General features: G+C 38.4%; 1 protein-coding gene across 3 annotated transcripts in view; it reads right to left on the bottom strand.

The window, feature by feature from the left end:
• CEP350 (centrosomal protein 350) overlaps positions 1 to 19,208 on the bottom strand; it is a 156,888-nt gene that overhangs the window by 70,409 nt on the left and 67,271 nt on the right. For all 3 annotated transcript variants that reach the window (XM_043568419.1, XM_043568417.1, XM_043568418.1), the window contains exons 17-22: positions 18,989 to 19,152; positions 14,637 to 14,747; positions 14,038 to 14,178; positions 11,612 to 11,748; positions 10,661 to 10,783; positions 4,476 to 4,645 (exon numbers count right to left, since the gene is read on the bottom strand). In XM_043568419.1, the coding sequence (XP_043424354.1) occupies positions 4,476 to 4,645; positions 10,661 to 10,783; positions 11,612 to 11,748; positions 14,038 to 14,178; positions 14,637 to 14,747; positions 18,989 to 19,152 (846 nt within the window). The remainder of the gene's footprint in view (positions 1 to 4,475; positions 4,646 to 10,660; positions 10,784 to 11,611; positions 11,749 to 14,037; positions 14,179 to 14,636; positions 14,748 to 18,988; positions 19,153 to 19,208) is intronic.

Consider the following 19,208-nt stretch of genomic DNA (forward strand, 5'->3'; position numbering starts at 1 on the left):
AATTTTATATTGTTTAAACAAGTTAAATCTATCAAGAAGTCATGGTTCAAGACATTTCAAATTAGTCACTTGACAATTCTACATTTGCAGGTACTGGCACCATGGCAAACACTTGAGAACAACATTAAACAAGTCACAGATGGTTACATCTACTACTCCTTCTGAGGCTCATGGACACTTTCAATAAATAAATCGGTCTTCGCCATTATAATCACAAACACTGTTATTAAGATAAAATTTTGCAGGGGTTAAATTCATCCTACAGGAGGAACTTAACAAATAATTTCTTTATTGTTTTCCTCTATCCTTTATTTCTCTCTTTATGTGGAAGGTGTCATTATGAAGTCTGATCCTAAAATGAATTTTGTTAGTCTTGAATTCAGTAATCCATAAAACATTTTTGAAAACATTCTGAAAAACATTCATCGATCAGTATAAAAATATGAGCATGCCTCTTGATATTTAATACTATTATATTAGTCTGCTTGGATTACTATAATAGAACACCACAGACCGCTGGCTTAAACAAACAACAGAAATTTATTTCCTCACAGTTCTGGAGGGTGGAATCCAAGATCAAGGTGCCAACTGGCTTGGTTTCTGATAAAACCATTCTTCTTGACTTGCAGGTTGATGCCTTCTGTGTCCTCACAAGGCCTTTTCTCTGTGCATGTGCATGCCTGGGGTCTTCTTATTACATAAGTGCCCACTCTTCTGACCTCACTTAACTTTAATTACTTCCTTAAAGGCCCTATCTTCAAATATAGTCACATTGGAAGTTAGAACTTCAACATATGAATTTTGAGAGGATACAGTTCAGTCCATAACATCCCATCCTCTGGTTCCCCCAAATTAATTCCTTCTTGCACTCAAAATACACTCACCCATCCTAAGAGCCCTCACAGTCTTAACCCATTCCAACACCAACTACAAGTCTAAAGTCTCATCTAAATATCATCTAAATCAGGCATCCATGAGACTCAAGGTATGATTCATCCTGAGTTAAAATTCCTTTTTAGTTGCGGACCTTTGATACAAGACCCAGTTATGTGCTTCCAAAATACAATGGTGGGAAAGGCATAAAATAGACAATCCCATTCCAAAAGGGATAAATGAGAAAGAAGGGTGATGGGTCTCAGGCTAGTCCAAGATTCCATTGGAGCAAATTCCATTAGATCTTAAGGCTCAAGAATGACCCTCTTTGGCCAGATGCTCTGCCCTCAAGCCCACTGGGGTGGCCTTGCCTTCTTACCTCTGTGGGCAGAAGCATCTCCTCGGCCACTGGGAACAGTTTGCTCCTGAGGCTGAGAGCAAGGGCAGCCTGGACAAATGAAACCAAGGAGGTGGCCCCATACTCAAACCAATGAGGAGACAGCCTTGCCATGTGGGTTGTATGGCCTGGGCCTGTGGTGGCAATGGCTGCCCTGCTGATCTCTGAATCACCCTCAGGGTCATTCTTTCCTTGTTTTAAAGGATAAGGCATGTTTACAACCTAGCTCTACCGTCTCATCTGGTAGAATCCCGGAACTCTGAAAGCCTAAAGCCTTCGTATAATTTCATCCCATCTCTGTGCTCTTTAGTCCTAACTGGCAGTCTCTCTACTCGTATAATCCCATCTCTATTCCTGGCTTCTGCTGAGATGGTTGCTTAAATCCAGGGGTAATCTCTTTATGGAGTGATTATCCAGTCACATCCTTGGTGTTCTCTCCAGAACATGCTTTCTCATTTTTCACAATAGGGATAGTCTGAGAATTTTCCAAATCTTCAAGTTCTGGTTCCTTTTTTAACAATTCCTTCAATTTATCTCTCCTCTCACATTTTACTATAAGCAGTAAGGAGAAACCAGGCCATGCCTTCAACACCTTACTTAGAAATTCCCTCCGCTAACTATCCACGTTCATCTCTTTTAACTTTTGCTTTCCACAAAAAAGCTAGAACACGGTTCAGCCAAGTTCTTTGCCAGTTTATAACACGGACTGCTTTTCTGCCAGTTTCCAATACCAAATTCCTAATTTCCATCTTCATCAGACTTCATCAGAATCATTTTTAACATCCATATTCCTGCCAATAGTCTCTGCAAGGCAACGTGGGCTTTTTCTCACATGCACCTCAACACTCTTCTTGCCTCTAATCATTACCCAGTTCTAAAGCCACTTCCACATTTTTGATACTTGTTACAGCAGCACCCCATTTCTGGGTAATAAGAGCTATATTCATTAGCTAGATTGTATTTGTACTTCTGGGTAACAAGATCTGCATTAATTGCTAACCATTAATTATAGACTGCGTATGCATAAATTATATTCATTATAAAATTACCAAAAAAAATGTAAGGGATGAGAAAAATCAAAATTGAAAAATCTTCTTGTACTCTCAAGACTGCCTTGCCCATCCTGCTCTGAAGACAACAGTTCTAGACCATTAATCAAATACACTGCTTGAGAGCCAGTCATTAAAAAAAAAGATCCTTAAAGGTGTCATCTGTTGCCAAATTCTGTTTTCTTCATTATGTTGTTTACTACCCATGATTTGATAGGGATACACCTCTTGTTTATGATCCAGGAAGACATAAGTAATGAGTTTTAATTTAGTTACTATATCTGACATTATCATTACCTATAAGAAATTGTACCCTTATTATATTATATAAAATGTAAAGTTCTAATAATGCATTCTGTTTTTATGATTATATTATATATCGATAATAGGATATAAGAAATTTTTTTTAATATCTATTTTCCATTCACATGCATGCTGTCCTAGATTTACTTTGCCTCCCCTTAGGATTATGACACACATTCGTGTTTGTTTTCTTTTTTCATATGAAATTTATTGTCAAATTGGTTTCCATACAACACCCAGTGCTCATCTCAACAGGTGCCCTCCTCAATACCCCTCACCCACCCTCCTCTCCCTCCCACCCCCCATCAACCCTCAGTTTGTTCTCAGTTTGTAAGAGTCTCTTAAGGTTTGGCTCCCTCCCTCTCTAACTTTTTTTTTTCCTTCCCCTCCCCCATGGTCTTCTGTTAAATTTCTCAGTGAAAACATATGGTATCTGTCTTTCTCTGTATGACTTATTCACTTAGCGTAACACTCTCCAATTCCATCCACATTGCTACAAAAGGCCAGATTTCATTCTTTCTCATTGCCACGTAGTATTCAATTGTGTATATAAACCACAATTTCTTTATCCATTCATCAGTTGATGGACATTTAGGCTCTTTCCATAATTTGGCTATTGTTGAGAGTGCTGCTATAAACATTGGGGTACAAGTGCCCCTAGGCATCAGCACTCCTGTATCCCTTGGGTAAATTCCACTGCTGTTGTTTAACATAGTGTTGGAAGTTCTAGCATCAGCAATCAGACAACATAAGGAAATCAAAGGCATCAAAATTGGCAAAGATGAAGTCAAACTTTCACTTTTTGCAGATGACATGATATTATACATGGAAAACCCGACAGACTAACCAAAAGTCTACTAGAACTGATCCATGAACTCAGCAAAGTCACAGGATACAAAATCAATGTACAGAAATCAGTTGCATTCTTATACACTAATAATGAAGCAACAGAAAGACAAATAAAGAAACTGATCCCATTCACAATTGCACCAAGAATCATAAAATACCTAGGAATAAACCTAACCAAAGATATAAAAGATATGTATGCTGAAAACTATAGAAAGCTTATGAAGGAACTTGAAGAAGATATAAAGAAATGGAAAAATATTCCATAGTCATGGATTGGTAGAATAAATATTGTTAAAATGTCAATACTACCCAAAGCTATCTACACATTCAATGCAATCCCAATCAAAATTGCACCAGCATTCTTCTCAAAGCTAGAGCAAGCAATCCTAAAATTTGTATGGAACCACAAAAGACCCCAAATAGCCAAAGTAATATTGAAGAAGACCAAAGCAGGAAGCATCACAGTCCCAGACTTATTCTCTACTACAAAGCTGTAATCATCAAGACAGCATGGTATTGGCACACACAATCGTGTTTAAAATACTGGCGAGCGGGGGGCGCCTGGGTGGCTCAGTCGGTTAAGCATCCTACTTCGGCTCAGGTCATAATCTCACAGTTCGTGAGTTTGAGGCCTGTGTCAGGTTCTGTGCTGACAGCTCAGAGCCTGGAGCCTGCTTTGGATTCTGTGTTTCCCTCTCTCTCTGCCCCTCCCCGGCTTGCACTCTGTCTTTCTCTCTCTCTTTCAAAAATAAATGAACATTAAAATAAAATAAAATAAAATAAAATAAAATAAAATAAAATAATAAAATACTGGCAAGGGTAACTGACATAACATGTAACCTTGAAATCGTTTCACCTGGATACATTTAATATCAGATACACACACACACACACACATGCTATCATGTTCTAAGCATATCAACTAGCTCAGCCACAAACATCTCCAAGGGCTCTGGAAGCTTCCCCAAACAAATAACTACACACACACGTGCAAGGAATGTTACCTTTCTCATCAGGAAGAGAGGGTGCGCTGTCACTTCGTAGAGAATCATCTGCAGCGGTCTGAACCTGTTCATCAATAGAACTCTCCATCTTTTCACCATGAAGCTTCCTCTCATTTTCCTTAGAAGATAGAACTGAGGGACTTTCTTGACGGCTGCTACCACTGCTACTTCTGTTTATAGATATTATGGAAACAAACCAAAAAAAGGGGGGGGGGTGAGAAAGTAAGGTTCATTACTAGGGGGGGTGAGAAAGTAAGGTTCATTACTTCAAAGTAAACTTATTTGACTAAGGGAGTGTGTCTTACGATCAAGATATGAAATGATGAAAGATGTAACACAAAACATACAATGCTAAATAGAGAAAAGTCCGAGAAGAAACTGTTTTAGGAAAGATGAGTAGGGGAGAGGAAGGTTTGACTGTTAAATAGTCATGGGAGGCAACCACAATTCTCAGGCTATAACTTTTCTTCCCCCTTCATTTTATTTTATTTTATTTTTTTAATGTTTTATTTATTTTTGAGACAGGGAGAGACAGAGCATGAACAGGGGAGGGTCAGAGAGAGGGAGACACAGAATCTGAAACAGGCTCCAGGCTCTGAACTGTCAGCACAGAGCCCGATGCGGGGCTCGAACCCACGGACCGCGAGATCATGACCTGAGCCAAAGTTGGCCACTTAACAGACTGAGCCACCCAGGTGCCCCGCCCCTTCATTTTAAAATCAAGCTACTGGAAAAAGGGGCTTCTGCTTGGCTATTTCAACTTTTCCACAACATCACAATTAATCACAATCTGCTTCAATCCCAACTACTCTACTAGAACTGTTCTTGTAACCTCTACCTGAATTCAATTGCCAAATCTAATAGATAATTCTTCTGCAACATTATATGGTGTTGATCTCTACCTCCTTCTTTATAACCTCCACTTGCTAAAGCAAATGTAGTAAAATGTTAACATCGGTGCAATGTGGATAAAAGATATTAACTCCGTATTATTCTTGCAACATTTCTGTAAGCTCAAAATTATATCAAAACTAAATGTCAAATAAAAGACTCTCCTTTGTTACACTCTCTGATTCTACTCTCACCAGCTTTTCTTCCTTTCTTCCGAACAAGTTTTTCTGCTTCTTTCACTTCCTTTTAAATTTTCCTGGCTTTCCTTAAAATGATGGTGACTTCCAGTGTTTTGTTTTTGGTCCCTTTCTGTTTTATGCTACATACTCTCTTTGGCAATCTTATGTATCTCTATAATCTTCTTTTAACTTGTTTTATTTTTTATTTAATTACATCCAAATTAGTAAGCATACAGTGCAACAATGATTTCAGGAGTAGATGCCTTAGCGCCCCTTACCCATTTAGCCCATCCCCCCCCACACCCCCTCCAGTAACCCTCAGTTTGTTCTCCATATTTATGAGTCTCTTCTGTTTTGTCCCCCTCCCTGTTTTTATATTATTTTTGTTTCCCATCCCTTATGTTCATCTGTTTTGTCTCTTAAAGTCCTCATATGAGTGAAGTCATGATTTTTGTTTTTCTCTAATTTCACTTAGCATAATACCCTCCAGTTCCATCCACGTAGTTGCAAATGGCAAGATTTCATTCTTTCTGATTGCCAAGTAATAGTCCAGTGTGTATATATACCACATCTTCTTTAGCCATTCATCCATTGATGTACATTTGGGCTCTTTCCACACTTCGGCTATTGTTGATAATGCTGCTATAAACATTGGGTGCATGTGTCCCTTCGAAACAGCACACATATATCCTGTGGATATATGTGTCGTATATATGCCGTATATGTGTCGTGGATATATGTCCCGTGCTGGGTCGTAGGGTAGTTTTATTTTTAGTTTCTTGAGGAACCTCCAAACTGTTTTCCAGAGTGGTTGCATCAGCTTGCATTTCCACCAACAATGCAAAAGAGATCCTCTTTCTCCACATCCTCGCCAACATCTGTTGTTGCCTGAGTTATTAATTTAGCCATTCTGACAGGTGGTAAGGTGGTATCTCATTGTGGTTTTGATTTGTATTTCCCTGATGATGAGTGATGTTGAGCATTTTTTCATGTGTCAGTTGGCCATCTGGATGTCTTCTTTGGAGAAGTGTCTATTCATGTCTTTTGCCCATTTCTTCACTGGATTATTTTTTTTTTCGGTGTTGAGTTTGAGAAGTTCTTTATAGATTTTGGATACTAAGCCTTTATCTGATATGTCACTTGCAAATATCTTCTCCCATTCTGTCAGTTGCCTTTTAGTTTTGCTGATTGTTTCCTTCGCTGTGCAGAAGCTTTTTATTTTGATGAGGTCCCAATAGTTCAATTTTGCTTTTGTTTCCCTTGCCTCCAGAGACGCGTTGAGTAAGAAGCTGCTGTGGCCAAGATCAAAGAGGTTTTTGCCTGCTTTCTCCTCGAGGATTTTGATGGCTTCCTGTCTTACATTTAGGTCTTTCATCCATTTTGAGTTTATTTTTGTGTATGGTGTAAGAAAGTGGTCCAGGTGCATTCTTCTGCATGTCACTGTCCAGATTTCCCAGCACCACTTGCTGAAGAGACTGTCTTGATTCCATTGGATATTCTTTCTTGCTTTGTCAAAGATTAGTTGGCCATACGTTTGTGGGTCCATTTCTGGGTTCTCTATTCTGTTCCATTGATCTGAGTGTCTGTTCTTGTGCCAGTACCATACTGTCTGGATGGTTACAGCTTTGTAATACAGCTTGAAGTCTGGGATTGTGATGCCTCCTGCTTTGGTTTTCTTTTTCAAGATTGCTTTGGCTATTAGGGAACTTTTCTGGTTCCATACAAATTTTAGGATTATTTGTTCTAGCTCTGTGAAGAATGCTGGTGTTATTCTGATAGGGATTATGCATCTCTATAATTTTAACTATGGTCATTTAGATTGAGCCTCATATCTGTATCAGCTAGCTTTGTCCTTCCCCTGACTTTAAGCCTTAAATTTCCAAATGCTCAGCAAACTTGTTTTCGAAGTCAGTGTTTTCCTTTCTCCCCCTTTGCTTTCCTAAGTTTATTCATTCATTTAAATATACATGGAGAGACATAGCCAATCACAAGCCATGTTTTGAGAGCCTCTGCGTGAGTTCTCTCCTCTTCTGAAATGCCCTTCCTTCCCTGTCTGCCTAATAAACTGCTAATTTAAGACTCAGTTCAAGTATCATTTCTGCAAAGTGCTTGTGGATACCTTCTCCCACTCCCAAGGAAGATTTGGTCACCTCTGTATCTGTATTTATACTGGGTTTTTTTGTGTAGGTTTCTAAAATAGTATTTATCAGAATATTGTGCAATTATATGTCCAGTTTAATAATGTTTTTGAAAGTATAAATCCTATAATATAGCTATAAGGTAAAAGATATAATGCAGGAGCCAGCAAGTGCTTTAAAGTCAGAAGGATATGGGATTAACCTCAGTTATTCCATTCAGCAGTATGTACCAGTAATCACTCACTGAATAAACATGCAGTAGATTGCCTGCCTTCTGTGTGCTAGGCATTTTGCTAAGTTCTAGGGATAGCAGTCCTCATTCGGATGGCTATAATAAAAAAGACGGGCGTGTGGGTGGCTCAGTTGGTGAAGTGTCTGACTTTGGCTCAGGTCATGATCTCATGGTTAGTGGGTTCGAGCCCCAAGTCAGGCTCTGTGCTGACAGCTCAGAGCTCAGAGCTCAGAGCTCAAAGCCTGCTTTGGATTCTGTGTCTCCATCTCTCTGCCCCTCCCCCACTCACGCTCTATCTCTCTCTGTCTCTCAAAAATGAATAAACATTAAAAAATTTTTAAAAAAATATGTGTTTATATATACAATGGAATACTACTTGGCAATGAGAAAGAATGAAATCCTGCCATTTGCAGCAACGTGGATGGAACTGGAGGGTATTATGCTAAATGAAATAAGTCAGTCAGAGAAAAACAGATATCATATGTTTTCACTCTCTGTGGAACTTGAGAAACTTAACAGAAGACCATGAGGGAAAGAAGGGGAAAAAATTAGTTACGAACAGAGAGGGAGGGAGGCAAACCATAAGAGACCCTTAAATACAGAGAACAGAGGGTTAATGGGGAGGGGAGATGGGGGGAGAGGGGAAAATGGGTCATGAGCATTGAGGAGGGCACTTGTTGGGATGAGCACCGGGTGTTGTTTTTAAGTAATGAATCACAGGAATCTACCCCCAAAACCAAGAGCACACTGTATGTTAGCCAACTTGACAATAAATTTTATTTAAAAAAAAGAAGCAGGAGGAGGAGTAGGAGGAGGAGGAGGAGGGGAAGTGATTGCTAATGGATACAGGGCTTCTTCTGGGGGTGAAGAAAATGAAGGCCTCAAAGAACTTCTAGTCTAGTCCGTAACTGACAAATAAAGGAATGGGATATAGAAGGCAGTAGAGGCTGTAACAGTTACATTTGGAGTGCTATGGGAGAACACATAGAAGGCATTATCTAGAACAGACTGATTCTTGGAGGGGCAGTAAAAGTAAATGAAATAGAGGAGAGAAGGTCTAGAAAACAGGTACATCATATGTAATGGTACAAAAGACAAAGAGAGCATGGTTCTTGCAGAGAATTAGAATAGTTACAATTAGTGGAACATGAAAAAGGGGAAAATGCCAAGAGACAGGGCTGGCATGGACCAAAGCCGCAATAATAAAGGAACTTTCATGCTCTACTAAGTGGCTCTAAAGAAATACCGAAGGTTTCAAACAGGTGAATAGCAAATTGACTGCAGGGGCACCTGAATGGCTCAGCTGGTTAAGCGTCAGACTTCAGCTCAGGTCATAATCTTTCAGTTCATGAGTTTGACCCCGCATCGGGCACTATGCTGACAGCACAGAGCCTGGAGCCTGCTTCAGATTCTGTGTCTCCCTCTCTCTCTGCTCCTCTCCTGCTCACGCTCTGTCTCTGTCTCTCTCTCTCTCAAAAATGAATAAACTTGAAAAAAAAAAAAGCAAATTGACTGCAAATTTTAGAAAAATCACATGTGGTTGTGCAGAGACTGGGGAAAGGTAAGAGAACAGGGAAACCTATTAGGAATCCCCTGTAGTAACCCAGTGGACAGCCTAAATGAACAAAGTATCAGTGAAGCTTAAATGAAAATCATACAGCTCCAGAGATATAGCAGATACTTAATACCCAACAATAATGCTTTTTAGTCTCATGACTTTATTTTTTGGTATTATTTATTTTTGAGAGACAGAGAGCACAAGCAGGGGAGGGTCAGAGAGAGAGGGATACACAGAATCTAAAGCAGGCTCCAGGCTCTGAGCTGTCAGCCCCACAAACTGTGAGAACATGACCTGAGCCGAAGCGGGACACTTAACCAACTGAGCTACCCACGCATCCCTCATGACTTAATTTTTTTAATTGAGGTTTTACTTTGACAATGTGGGTATCCTACCTAGAGGAATGCTAGAAAAGTGGCTTTGAAAATCTTCTAACCCAAGGACAGAATTGAAAACTACAGATATTAATACCACGCAAGAACCAATGACTAAGTATTCGATCTTCTTTTATGATGATAAAAATTAGTAGATGCAGTAATGTCAAGAAATATGGATGTTAGCAAAGCAATGGACAATAAACATAGACCTTGAAGCCAGATAAACCAAGGTTCAATTCCTTGGTGTGCCACTATCTATGTGACCTTGGGTGAGTTTCTAACAGCTCCACGAGCCTCTGTTCCCTACTATAAAATGAGGGCAGTATCTGTTTTGGAAAGTGGTTAAAATTAAACGTAGGAAAAACAAACTTACATAGTGCTTGTACAACGCAGGCTCCCAAGGAATGGTAGTTACATTACTACAAGGAGCAACTATTTTATAAATCAGCTAATCAAATGGGGACTTTGAAGGGGAAAAAACTATTTCATATAAAGAAATGAGATTAGGGGCGCCTGGGTGGCGCAGTCGGTTAAGCGTCCGACTTCAGCCAGGTCACGATCTCGCGGTCCGTGAGTTCGAGCCCCGCGTCAGGCTCTGGGCTGATGGCTCGGAGCCTGGAGCCTGTTTCCGATTCTGTGTCTCCCTCTCTCTCTGCCCCTCCCCCGTTCATGCTCTGTCTCTCTCTGTCCCAAAAATAAATAAACATTGAAAAAAAAAAAAATTAAAAAAAAAAAATGAGATTAAAAGTAAAAAAGAAAAAGCAATGTCTAAGCCATTTATCAGATTTTACTAAATCATACTGTTTTTACCTTCGATCATGATTCTTATATCTTGATGACTCAGAATAACTATCATATGAAGGGGAATACTTCTGATGCTTTGAGTCAAGGGTCCCTTCTTTACTCTGGGAGAGTGAAACAGATGGACTTTTCCTACAAAGACAAAAAAACCTGATTAAATATTTAAGGCCTCTAATAAGAGAAGGGCTTTAAAAACCATTTAACATCAATACGAGATAAAATCTTGAATAAACAGAAATTCTGAAACAGCTATTACAAAGTATCTGAGAAAGGCATTCACGCACAGAAAATAGTATCTTCTGCTTTATGACAAATAAACACAAATCACCCCAGGTATCAATAAATATAAATAGCCTTAAAACTGATGAATCAGAGACAGTCAAAATGTGATGTGAAAAAAAAAAAAAACACACACACAAGCATGATCACATCACCCAGGCTGCCTAAAAATTCTCAAATGACTTTTCATTGTTCCTAGAATAAACTCCAAAATCCTCTGGGTCTGCAATGCCCTACCATACTCCGGTCCCTGCACTATCTCCTACCATTCTCCCCTTTGCTCTCTGCCTCCAGTCACATTAGTCTTCCCTCATTTTCTCGTCCTACCTTTGCGTGTACTGACCTGCCTATTCTTTCTCCTTTACACCACTCACTCCTTTTCACCCACTAGATCTCCCCATAACTTTACCTCCTCAGGAAAATCTTCTGAGGATGCAGGGACATCAGCATCCCCAAGCTATTCAAATTCCTTTGTCACATATCTCAGGAACATATGTTCTTTTCTCTTGTAACACTTAACCTGTTTGTAAGTGTGACTTCACTTAAGTGAATATTTGATTACAATATCTATCCCCCCCCCCCCCCAAACTGTATGTCTGTAACTATATTCCCAGTATGCACAACAGTGCCTGGGACATAGTAGACACTCATTGCACATTTGCTGAATGACTGAATATTAACCTATCTGCTTCAGCTCTGGTCCTCAGCTGTTTCACGAAGTCGGGAGCATGCTGCCGCTGGTGGTCATACAGCGTTGCGAGGGGAGCTCCTGAAGCAGTAATGGCATCTGAGATATGAGTCCGAGTCAACTCTGCCATCTAAATAAGAACACACACAAGGCAAAAGCAGACATTAAAAAATGGTAACATCACAGAAACTGAGAAGGAGCATAGTGTCTTTGAAAGGTCACTGGATTGAGGGGCGCCTAGGTGGCTCAGTCGGTTGAGCGTCCGACTTCGGCTCAGGTCATTCATGATCTCACAGTTTGTGAGTTTGAGCCCCGCGTCAGACTCTGTGCTGACAGCTCAGAGCCTGGAGCCTGCTTTGGATTCCGTGTCTCCCTCTCTCTCTGCCCCTCCGCCACTCACACTCTGTCTCTCTCTCTCCTTCAAAAATAAACAAACATTAAAAAAAAAAATTAAAAAAAAAAAAAGGTCACTGGATTGAGAGCAAGTTAATTCTGCCATAATAGGTAAAGTGCCGTGGGCAAGTCATTTAGACTCTTTTAGTCTCAATAGCTTCCTTATAAAAACAAAGAGTTGGATGGAGCACATGATTTCTAAGGGTTCATCCAGTTACAGCACTATGAATTAAGACAAAATCTTCAAGTCATATAATAGGCCATAGTAAACCAAAAATTAAATCTTCCTTCAAGAATCAATTCAATTACTACTTCCTATCTGTTTTCTGACCTACAATGTCAAGTGTTTTCCCTATTATTAGGCACTTCTGCGAAGGCTCCATGTATTACTCATCTGGTATTTATTCAGTCACTGCCTTGACAACTTGAAGCGTTTTTGAAATCTTTGTTAGTGTTGTCTAAAATTTTCTTAAAATAATTCAAACTTATTTGCACAATCCCACTGTACCCAACACAGTAGGTTTGTGGCTTTTTAGTAACATCCACATGCAGCCAAAAATCCATGCATAACTTTTGACTTCCCCAGAATTGAACTACTAATAGTCTACTGTTGACTAGAAGCCTTACCACTAACATAAAGTTGATTCACACCTATTTGGGACATTATATACATTATACACTACATTGTATATATGTATAATTGGGTATATATGTATAATTCTTACAATACAGTAAGCTAGAGGAAAGAAAATGTTATGAAGAAAATCCTAAGGAAGAAAAATTACATTTATAGTACCGTAAGGTATTTGTCAAAAAAATTTGCAGTTGACCTTTACAGTTCAAATGCATGTTTTTCAAGAGTCAACTGTATTCTTTCTTTTTTAAAGTTTATGTATTTATTGAGAGAGAGAGAGAGAGGAGGAGGAGGAGAAAGAGAGAGAGAGGGAGCATCCTAAGCAGGCTCCGCAACAGTGCAGAGACTGACACAGGACTTCATCCCCCCCATAAGATCATGACCTGAGCCAAAATTGAGAGTCAGACGCCTAACCCACTGGGTCAACCCGGCGTCCTAAGAGTCAGCTGTAATCTATTTCTTGATTACGGTGGCATTTATAGGGATGGATAGATAGATAAAAAAGACACAGATATATATATAGATATGGTAGCTACATCTATTTGACAAATGTATCTTACATATGTATCAAAACTCATCAAATAGTATACTTATAATGGGTATATTTTATTAGTAGTAAATTATACATCATAAAATCAGTATATATATTTGAAAGATTTTATTTTTGTATGTATGTATGTATGTATTTGAGAGAGAAAGAGAGAGCAGGGGACAGGCAATGGAAGAGGGAGAGAGAGAGGATCTTAAGCAGGCCCCACGTCCAGCACGGAGCCTGACGCAGGGCACCATCTCACCCCCATGAGATTGGGACCTGAGCTGAAATCAAGAGTCAGACACTTAACCAAATGAGCCACCCATGCCTCATAAAGTCAATATATTTTTTAAAAGCTTACTCTAGGACAGACATTTAGAGTTTCTCCATCTTTTTTTCCAGCGTCTGTATCACTCACATGTATAATATACTACAATAAATGGTGCCTCTTAATTCAATAGTGTATGGCTCCCACTGAAAGTCACTGATTAAAAGTATGTATTTGCGGGGCACCTTGGTGGCTCAGTCGGTTGAGCATCTGACTTCGGCTCAGGTCATGATCTCATGGTTCATGAGTTCGAGCCCCAAGTCGGGCTTTGTGCTGACAGCTCGGAGCCTGGAGCCTGAAGCTTTCAGATTCTGTGTCTCCCTCTCTCTCTCTGCCCCTCCCCTGCTTGCACTCTGTCTCTCTCTCTCTCTCTCTCAAAAGTAAACATTAAAAAAAAAAAATTAAATAAATAAATAAAATAAATCTTTGAAAAAAAGAAAGTATGTATTTGCTAGATGTTAGAAACCCATTACGGTGAAGACCAAATTTACTCAGCATGACTAAAAAGAAAAGGGCTCTCAATGGCTCTTACTTCACAGATTTGGCGAGCTGCATCTGTGGTGAGGCGAGCAGTCTCTGTTTGCTGAGCAGCTATTTTACAAGTTGCTTCCTGCAGGACTTCGGTGACTTCCCGCTGTGATTTGACCACCTGCTGTAATGATTCTGCGTGGACCTGAAAATAAAAAGGAGTAAAAAGAGAGCTTATGTTATGTTATGTCACAGTCTCTCCCTACCCCAAATTAGCTTTAATCTGTAAAATTGTTTCATGGATCAAATGCCTTGTAAAATAAAACATTAGACTATTATCTGGGTTTCTTGTCTTAAAATCTAGAGTCTTAAAATCACTGCTGGAGTTTAATTTTTAACTCCAGTGTTCGTGAGTTGTGGTTTCTTTAAACAAGTAACTGCTATGTACCTCAGTTGCCGCTTCTCTAAATTGGGGATAAATCCTGACTAATTTATTTCACAGGAATCAAATGACAGGAAATTACCCCATATGGCATAACGTATGAAAGCACTATTGTTTACATCTTTTCTTTTATACTCCTATATAATTAAAAGAATACTAACACCATTTCAAAGATACAAATTTAGGTACAAATAACCAGTACCTGTTGCAAAAATAAGTACCTGAGCTGCTTTGTTTCGGGTTTCTTCTAATTGTCTCTGACACTCCAGAGCCTCTTGTTCAGCCTTCAATTTCAAAAGGGCCAAGTCTCTTTCATGGCGTTGCTGCTGTGCCTTCAAAAGAAAAAAATGATCAACTATTAATTCTAAGACGCTAAACTATTTTAACACAGTGACTATATTACACGTAATGTTATTTTCCTAATACAAATTTTTTGAAGCAACCAATGAGAGCTTAAAGGAAAGACAGCAAATAGGATGGACACAAATCATTTATCAAAGACTTAACGACCACCTACTATGTGTCAAATAATGTAGTAATATAAAAAATTTCCAAGGCACACAGGACTAAGAACTCATACTAAAAAGCTGGATTCAAAGCAAAATCGATAGTACCTCTTTAGAAGAGATTAAAATGTCCTATGTGTGAACATAAAGATAACACCTCACATCTCAGAATTTTATGATTCCTTTATTTTGGCTGTGAAGGAGCAGTTTCATAAAAATGCTGCCCCAAAGAAGGTCTCCTTCTCACCAGGACCCTTTGTTTCCATTATTCCATACAATGCTACCTATAAATTTATATTTTTTTCATTGGTTCTGGAATAGTGCTAAATGTAGGTCTTCTAAAGGTGGTGAGGCTGTATGTAAAGTTATACAATGCCCTGCACAAATACGAAAGCCCAGAATTATAATTATATTCATAAAATGGTAGAAAAACTCAGTGCTTTTTTGGATTCCTAGGTAAACATGGCTCTGGGGTCATTTCTCCATTCCAGTGACATAACCACCATAGTTGTTATAAGTCCCTCCCCCTTCTCCTGAAGGGAACACTTGGAAATGTCTGGGAAATTTTTGCTGTCATGACTGGACAGTACTACTGTCATTTGTTGGGAGAGGTGCAGGAATGCTGAACTTCTTGCAAAGTATGGGACAATTCCACACAAAGAACACTCTTTAGATATTTGGGAAGGAACAACTACAAAATAAAATCGGAAAAAAAAACTATTTACAACAGCACCAAAAGACATAAAATATTTAGGAAGAAATTTAAAAATGTGTAAGATCTTGGGGCACCTGGGTGGCCCAGTAGGATAAGTGACCAACTCTTGATTTTGGCTCAAGTCATGATTTCGCAGTTCGTGAGTTTGAGCCCCACATCAGGCTCTGTGCTGATGGTGCAGAGCCTGCTTGGGATTCTCCCTCTCTCCTCTCTCTGCCCCTCCTATGTTCTCTCTCTCTCTCTCTCTCTCTCTCTCTCTCTCTCAAAATAAGTAAAATAAACTTTTAAAAACATTTTTTAAATGTGTAAGATCTTTACACTGAAAATTACGTTGCTGAAATATTTTTAAAACCTAAGTAGACACAGATATCACATTCATGAATTAGAAAATGCCACTGTTAAGATATAAAGTTTTGAGAATGTAAGCTGGTGCAGCCACTCTGGAAAACAGTATAGAGGTTCCTCAGAAAACTAAAAATAGAACTACCCTACAGCCCAGCAATTGCACTACTAGGTATTTATCCAAGGGATACAGGTGTGCTGTTTCGAAAGGACACGTGCACCCCCATGTTTACAGCAGCACTATCAACAATAGCCCAAGTATGGAAAGAGCCCAAATGTCCATCAACAGATGAATGGATAAAGAAGATGTGGTATTGGTATATATATGTGTGTGTATACACACACACACACACACACACACACACACACACACACAGAGGAGTATTACTCGGCAATCAAAAAGAATGGAATCTTGCCATTTGCAACTACGTGGATGGAACTGGAGGGTATTATGCTAAGTGAAAGTAGGGCAAGACAAGTATCATATGACTTCACTCATATGAGGACTTTAAGAGACAAAACAGATGAACATAAAGGAAGGGAAGCAAAAATCATATAAAAACAGGGAGGGGGACAAAACATAAGAGGCTCTTAAATATGGAAAACAAACAGAGGGTTACTGGAGGAGGTGTGGGAGGGGGGACAGGCTAAATGGGTAAAGGGCACTAAGGCATCTACTCCTGAAATCATTGTTGCACTATATGCTAACTAATTTGGATGTAAATTAAAAAAATAAAATTAAATTAAAAAAATTTTTTTAATGTTATATAGCACAGAAAAAAAAAAACAACTATAAAGTCTACCCCCAAATTGATCTGATTCTTTTTTTTTTTAATAATTTTTTTAAATAAGATTTCATAACTTGGGCATTACACTTAATTGAGATTTCTAGATTTTCTTGGAAATCATCTATAGATTCAATGCCATTCAAATCAAAATTATACCAGGCATTTTTTTTCTTTTCTTTTTTTTTTTTTTGTATAAACTGATAAACTGATTCTAAAAGTTATGTAGAAATGTAAAAAAAAAAACCCTAAAATGGCCAAAACCACCTTGAGAAAGAACAAAGTTGAAGTAATTACACTCTGATTTCATGACTCACTCTAAAGGCATGTTAAAACAGTATGGTGCTGGAGTTAAGGATAGACAAACAGATCAATGGAAAAGGACAGAGTCCAGAAACAGATCGACACATAAGTGACTACTTAATTGTTGATAAAGGTGCCTAGGTAATTTAAGTCTTTTTAAGAAAATAGTGATGAAACAACTGAAAATCTACATGGAGGAAAAGATAAACTTTGGTCCCTTCTTCACACCCCATAACTAACTTGAGATGGTTCACACACTTAAATATAAAAGCCAAAACTATAACACTTTTTGGAAAAACATAAAAGAATATTTTTGTTACAGTACCTTAGTATCTTAGGATAGGCAAAGATTTCTTAGAAAACAAAAGGGACTACCATAAAAGAAAAAAATTAAAAACTAGATTTCATTAAAATTAAAATATTCTGCACTTCAAAAGATAACAGTTTAAAAATAAAAGGGCAAAAAAGAAAAAATTTTTTTAATTAAAAGGCAAGCCAAGGACAGAGAAACAGTACTTGAAATATATCTGAAAAGGACCTGTGTCTAGAATATATAAAGAACTCCTACAACTCAACAACAACCTTATTATGAAATAGGCAAAAAATCTGAATATTCACAAAAGACAATGTGAGAATGGTCAATAAATACACAAAAAGATTATCAACCTATCAGTCATCAAAGAAACACAAATTAAAACCACAATGGGCCACCACTTCAGTCTCACTAGGATGCCTAGAATAGCAAATGACAGCAAGGACAGGGAGCAACTGGGACTCTCACATGGGAGTCAGATGTTACAACTACTTTGGAAAACAGTATAACAGTTTCATACGAAGTTAAACATACACTTTTACTTGACCCAAGCAATTACGCTCCTGGGTATTAAAGCAAGAAAAATGAAAGCATATGTTGAATACAGAGTTGTAAAAAATATTCATAACAGGAATATTTATAATAGCCCCAAACTGGAAATAATACAAATGTACATCAACAGGAGGAGGGATAAACAAACTACATGACACTGATCAATGGAATATTATTCAGACAAAAATCAACACAAACAAAACAATGGATACTGCAAGGATGAATCTTAAAAACATTATGCCACATAAAATAAGCGAAACACAACAGAGTACAAAGTATATAACCATTTATATGAAGTTTTAGACCAGGCAAAAATAAAACCACAGTGATTAGGAATCAGAACAGTAACTCTCTAGGAGAGAGGATTAACTAAAAAGGACTATGGGTGAACTTTCTGAAGTGACAGAAGTATTCTATATTTTGATTAGGGTGGTGGTTATACTGATCGAAACCAATCAAACTATGGAACACTTAAAATCTGTATATTTTAGTATATTGTAAATACTAAGTTTTATTGTTTTTGTTTCTTTTTTTAAAGATAACCAACAGAACTTTTATGTAGGAATGCTACGTAGACCTTTATTAGATGTTTATTCGCTAAGGAAAAGTGCACATTATCCTGGCTTTACCAAATACCTGGATCTCACAGACTTTTCTTTCTGGTACAAATAAAACATTAAAAGCAAAAACAGAAACAAAAGGTCATCTCTGACTTGTCAGTGAAAAAGACAATACTGAGAGCTGTCCGATTAGCTGATGTTCACAGTCATTTTAAAAAGCAGAGAACAAGGAAAATAAAGGATTTGAGAGAGAATGACCGAATTACTGTTTTGCTGCCAAATGTCAGATGTTTCATTTTCTTTTTAGTACTCTGTGTGATAGTTTTCCCACAGTTATTTATAGGTGCTGTATGTCACGCTATTTTTTTCTACTTGGCAGGATAAAGTTTTGTGTGTTGCTGTTGTTACTGTTTTTGTCGTCTACCTCATCATTGAAACGATTTTAAATAGAAAAGAGAAAAAACCCAGAAAGCTAAAGAAGAAAACTCCACAAATACCTTTATGATCTGAGCCAGAGACACGCTCTCCTGCTGAGCCAGCGATATGCCCCTAACTCTCTCCACATCTGAGAGCTGGCGCACGGACTCCTCAATGGCACTCAAGTAACTGAGTTCTGCCGCCATTCGATGCTGGAGGCCAGCAGGAGAAAAGCGCTTAGAACCTGGAAGGCATAATAACTGTCAAATGTAAAAAAGCTCACGTGAAGCAACATCTCAG

Source organism: Prionailurus bengalensis, chromosome E4, assembly GCF_016509475.1.
Source record: "Prionailurus bengalensis isolate Pbe53 chromosome E4, Fcat_Pben_1.1_paternal_pri, whole genome shotgun sequence".
NCBI classification, from domain to species: Eukaryota; Metazoa; Chordata; class Mammalia; order Carnivora; family Felidae; genus Prionailurus; species Prionailurus bengalensis.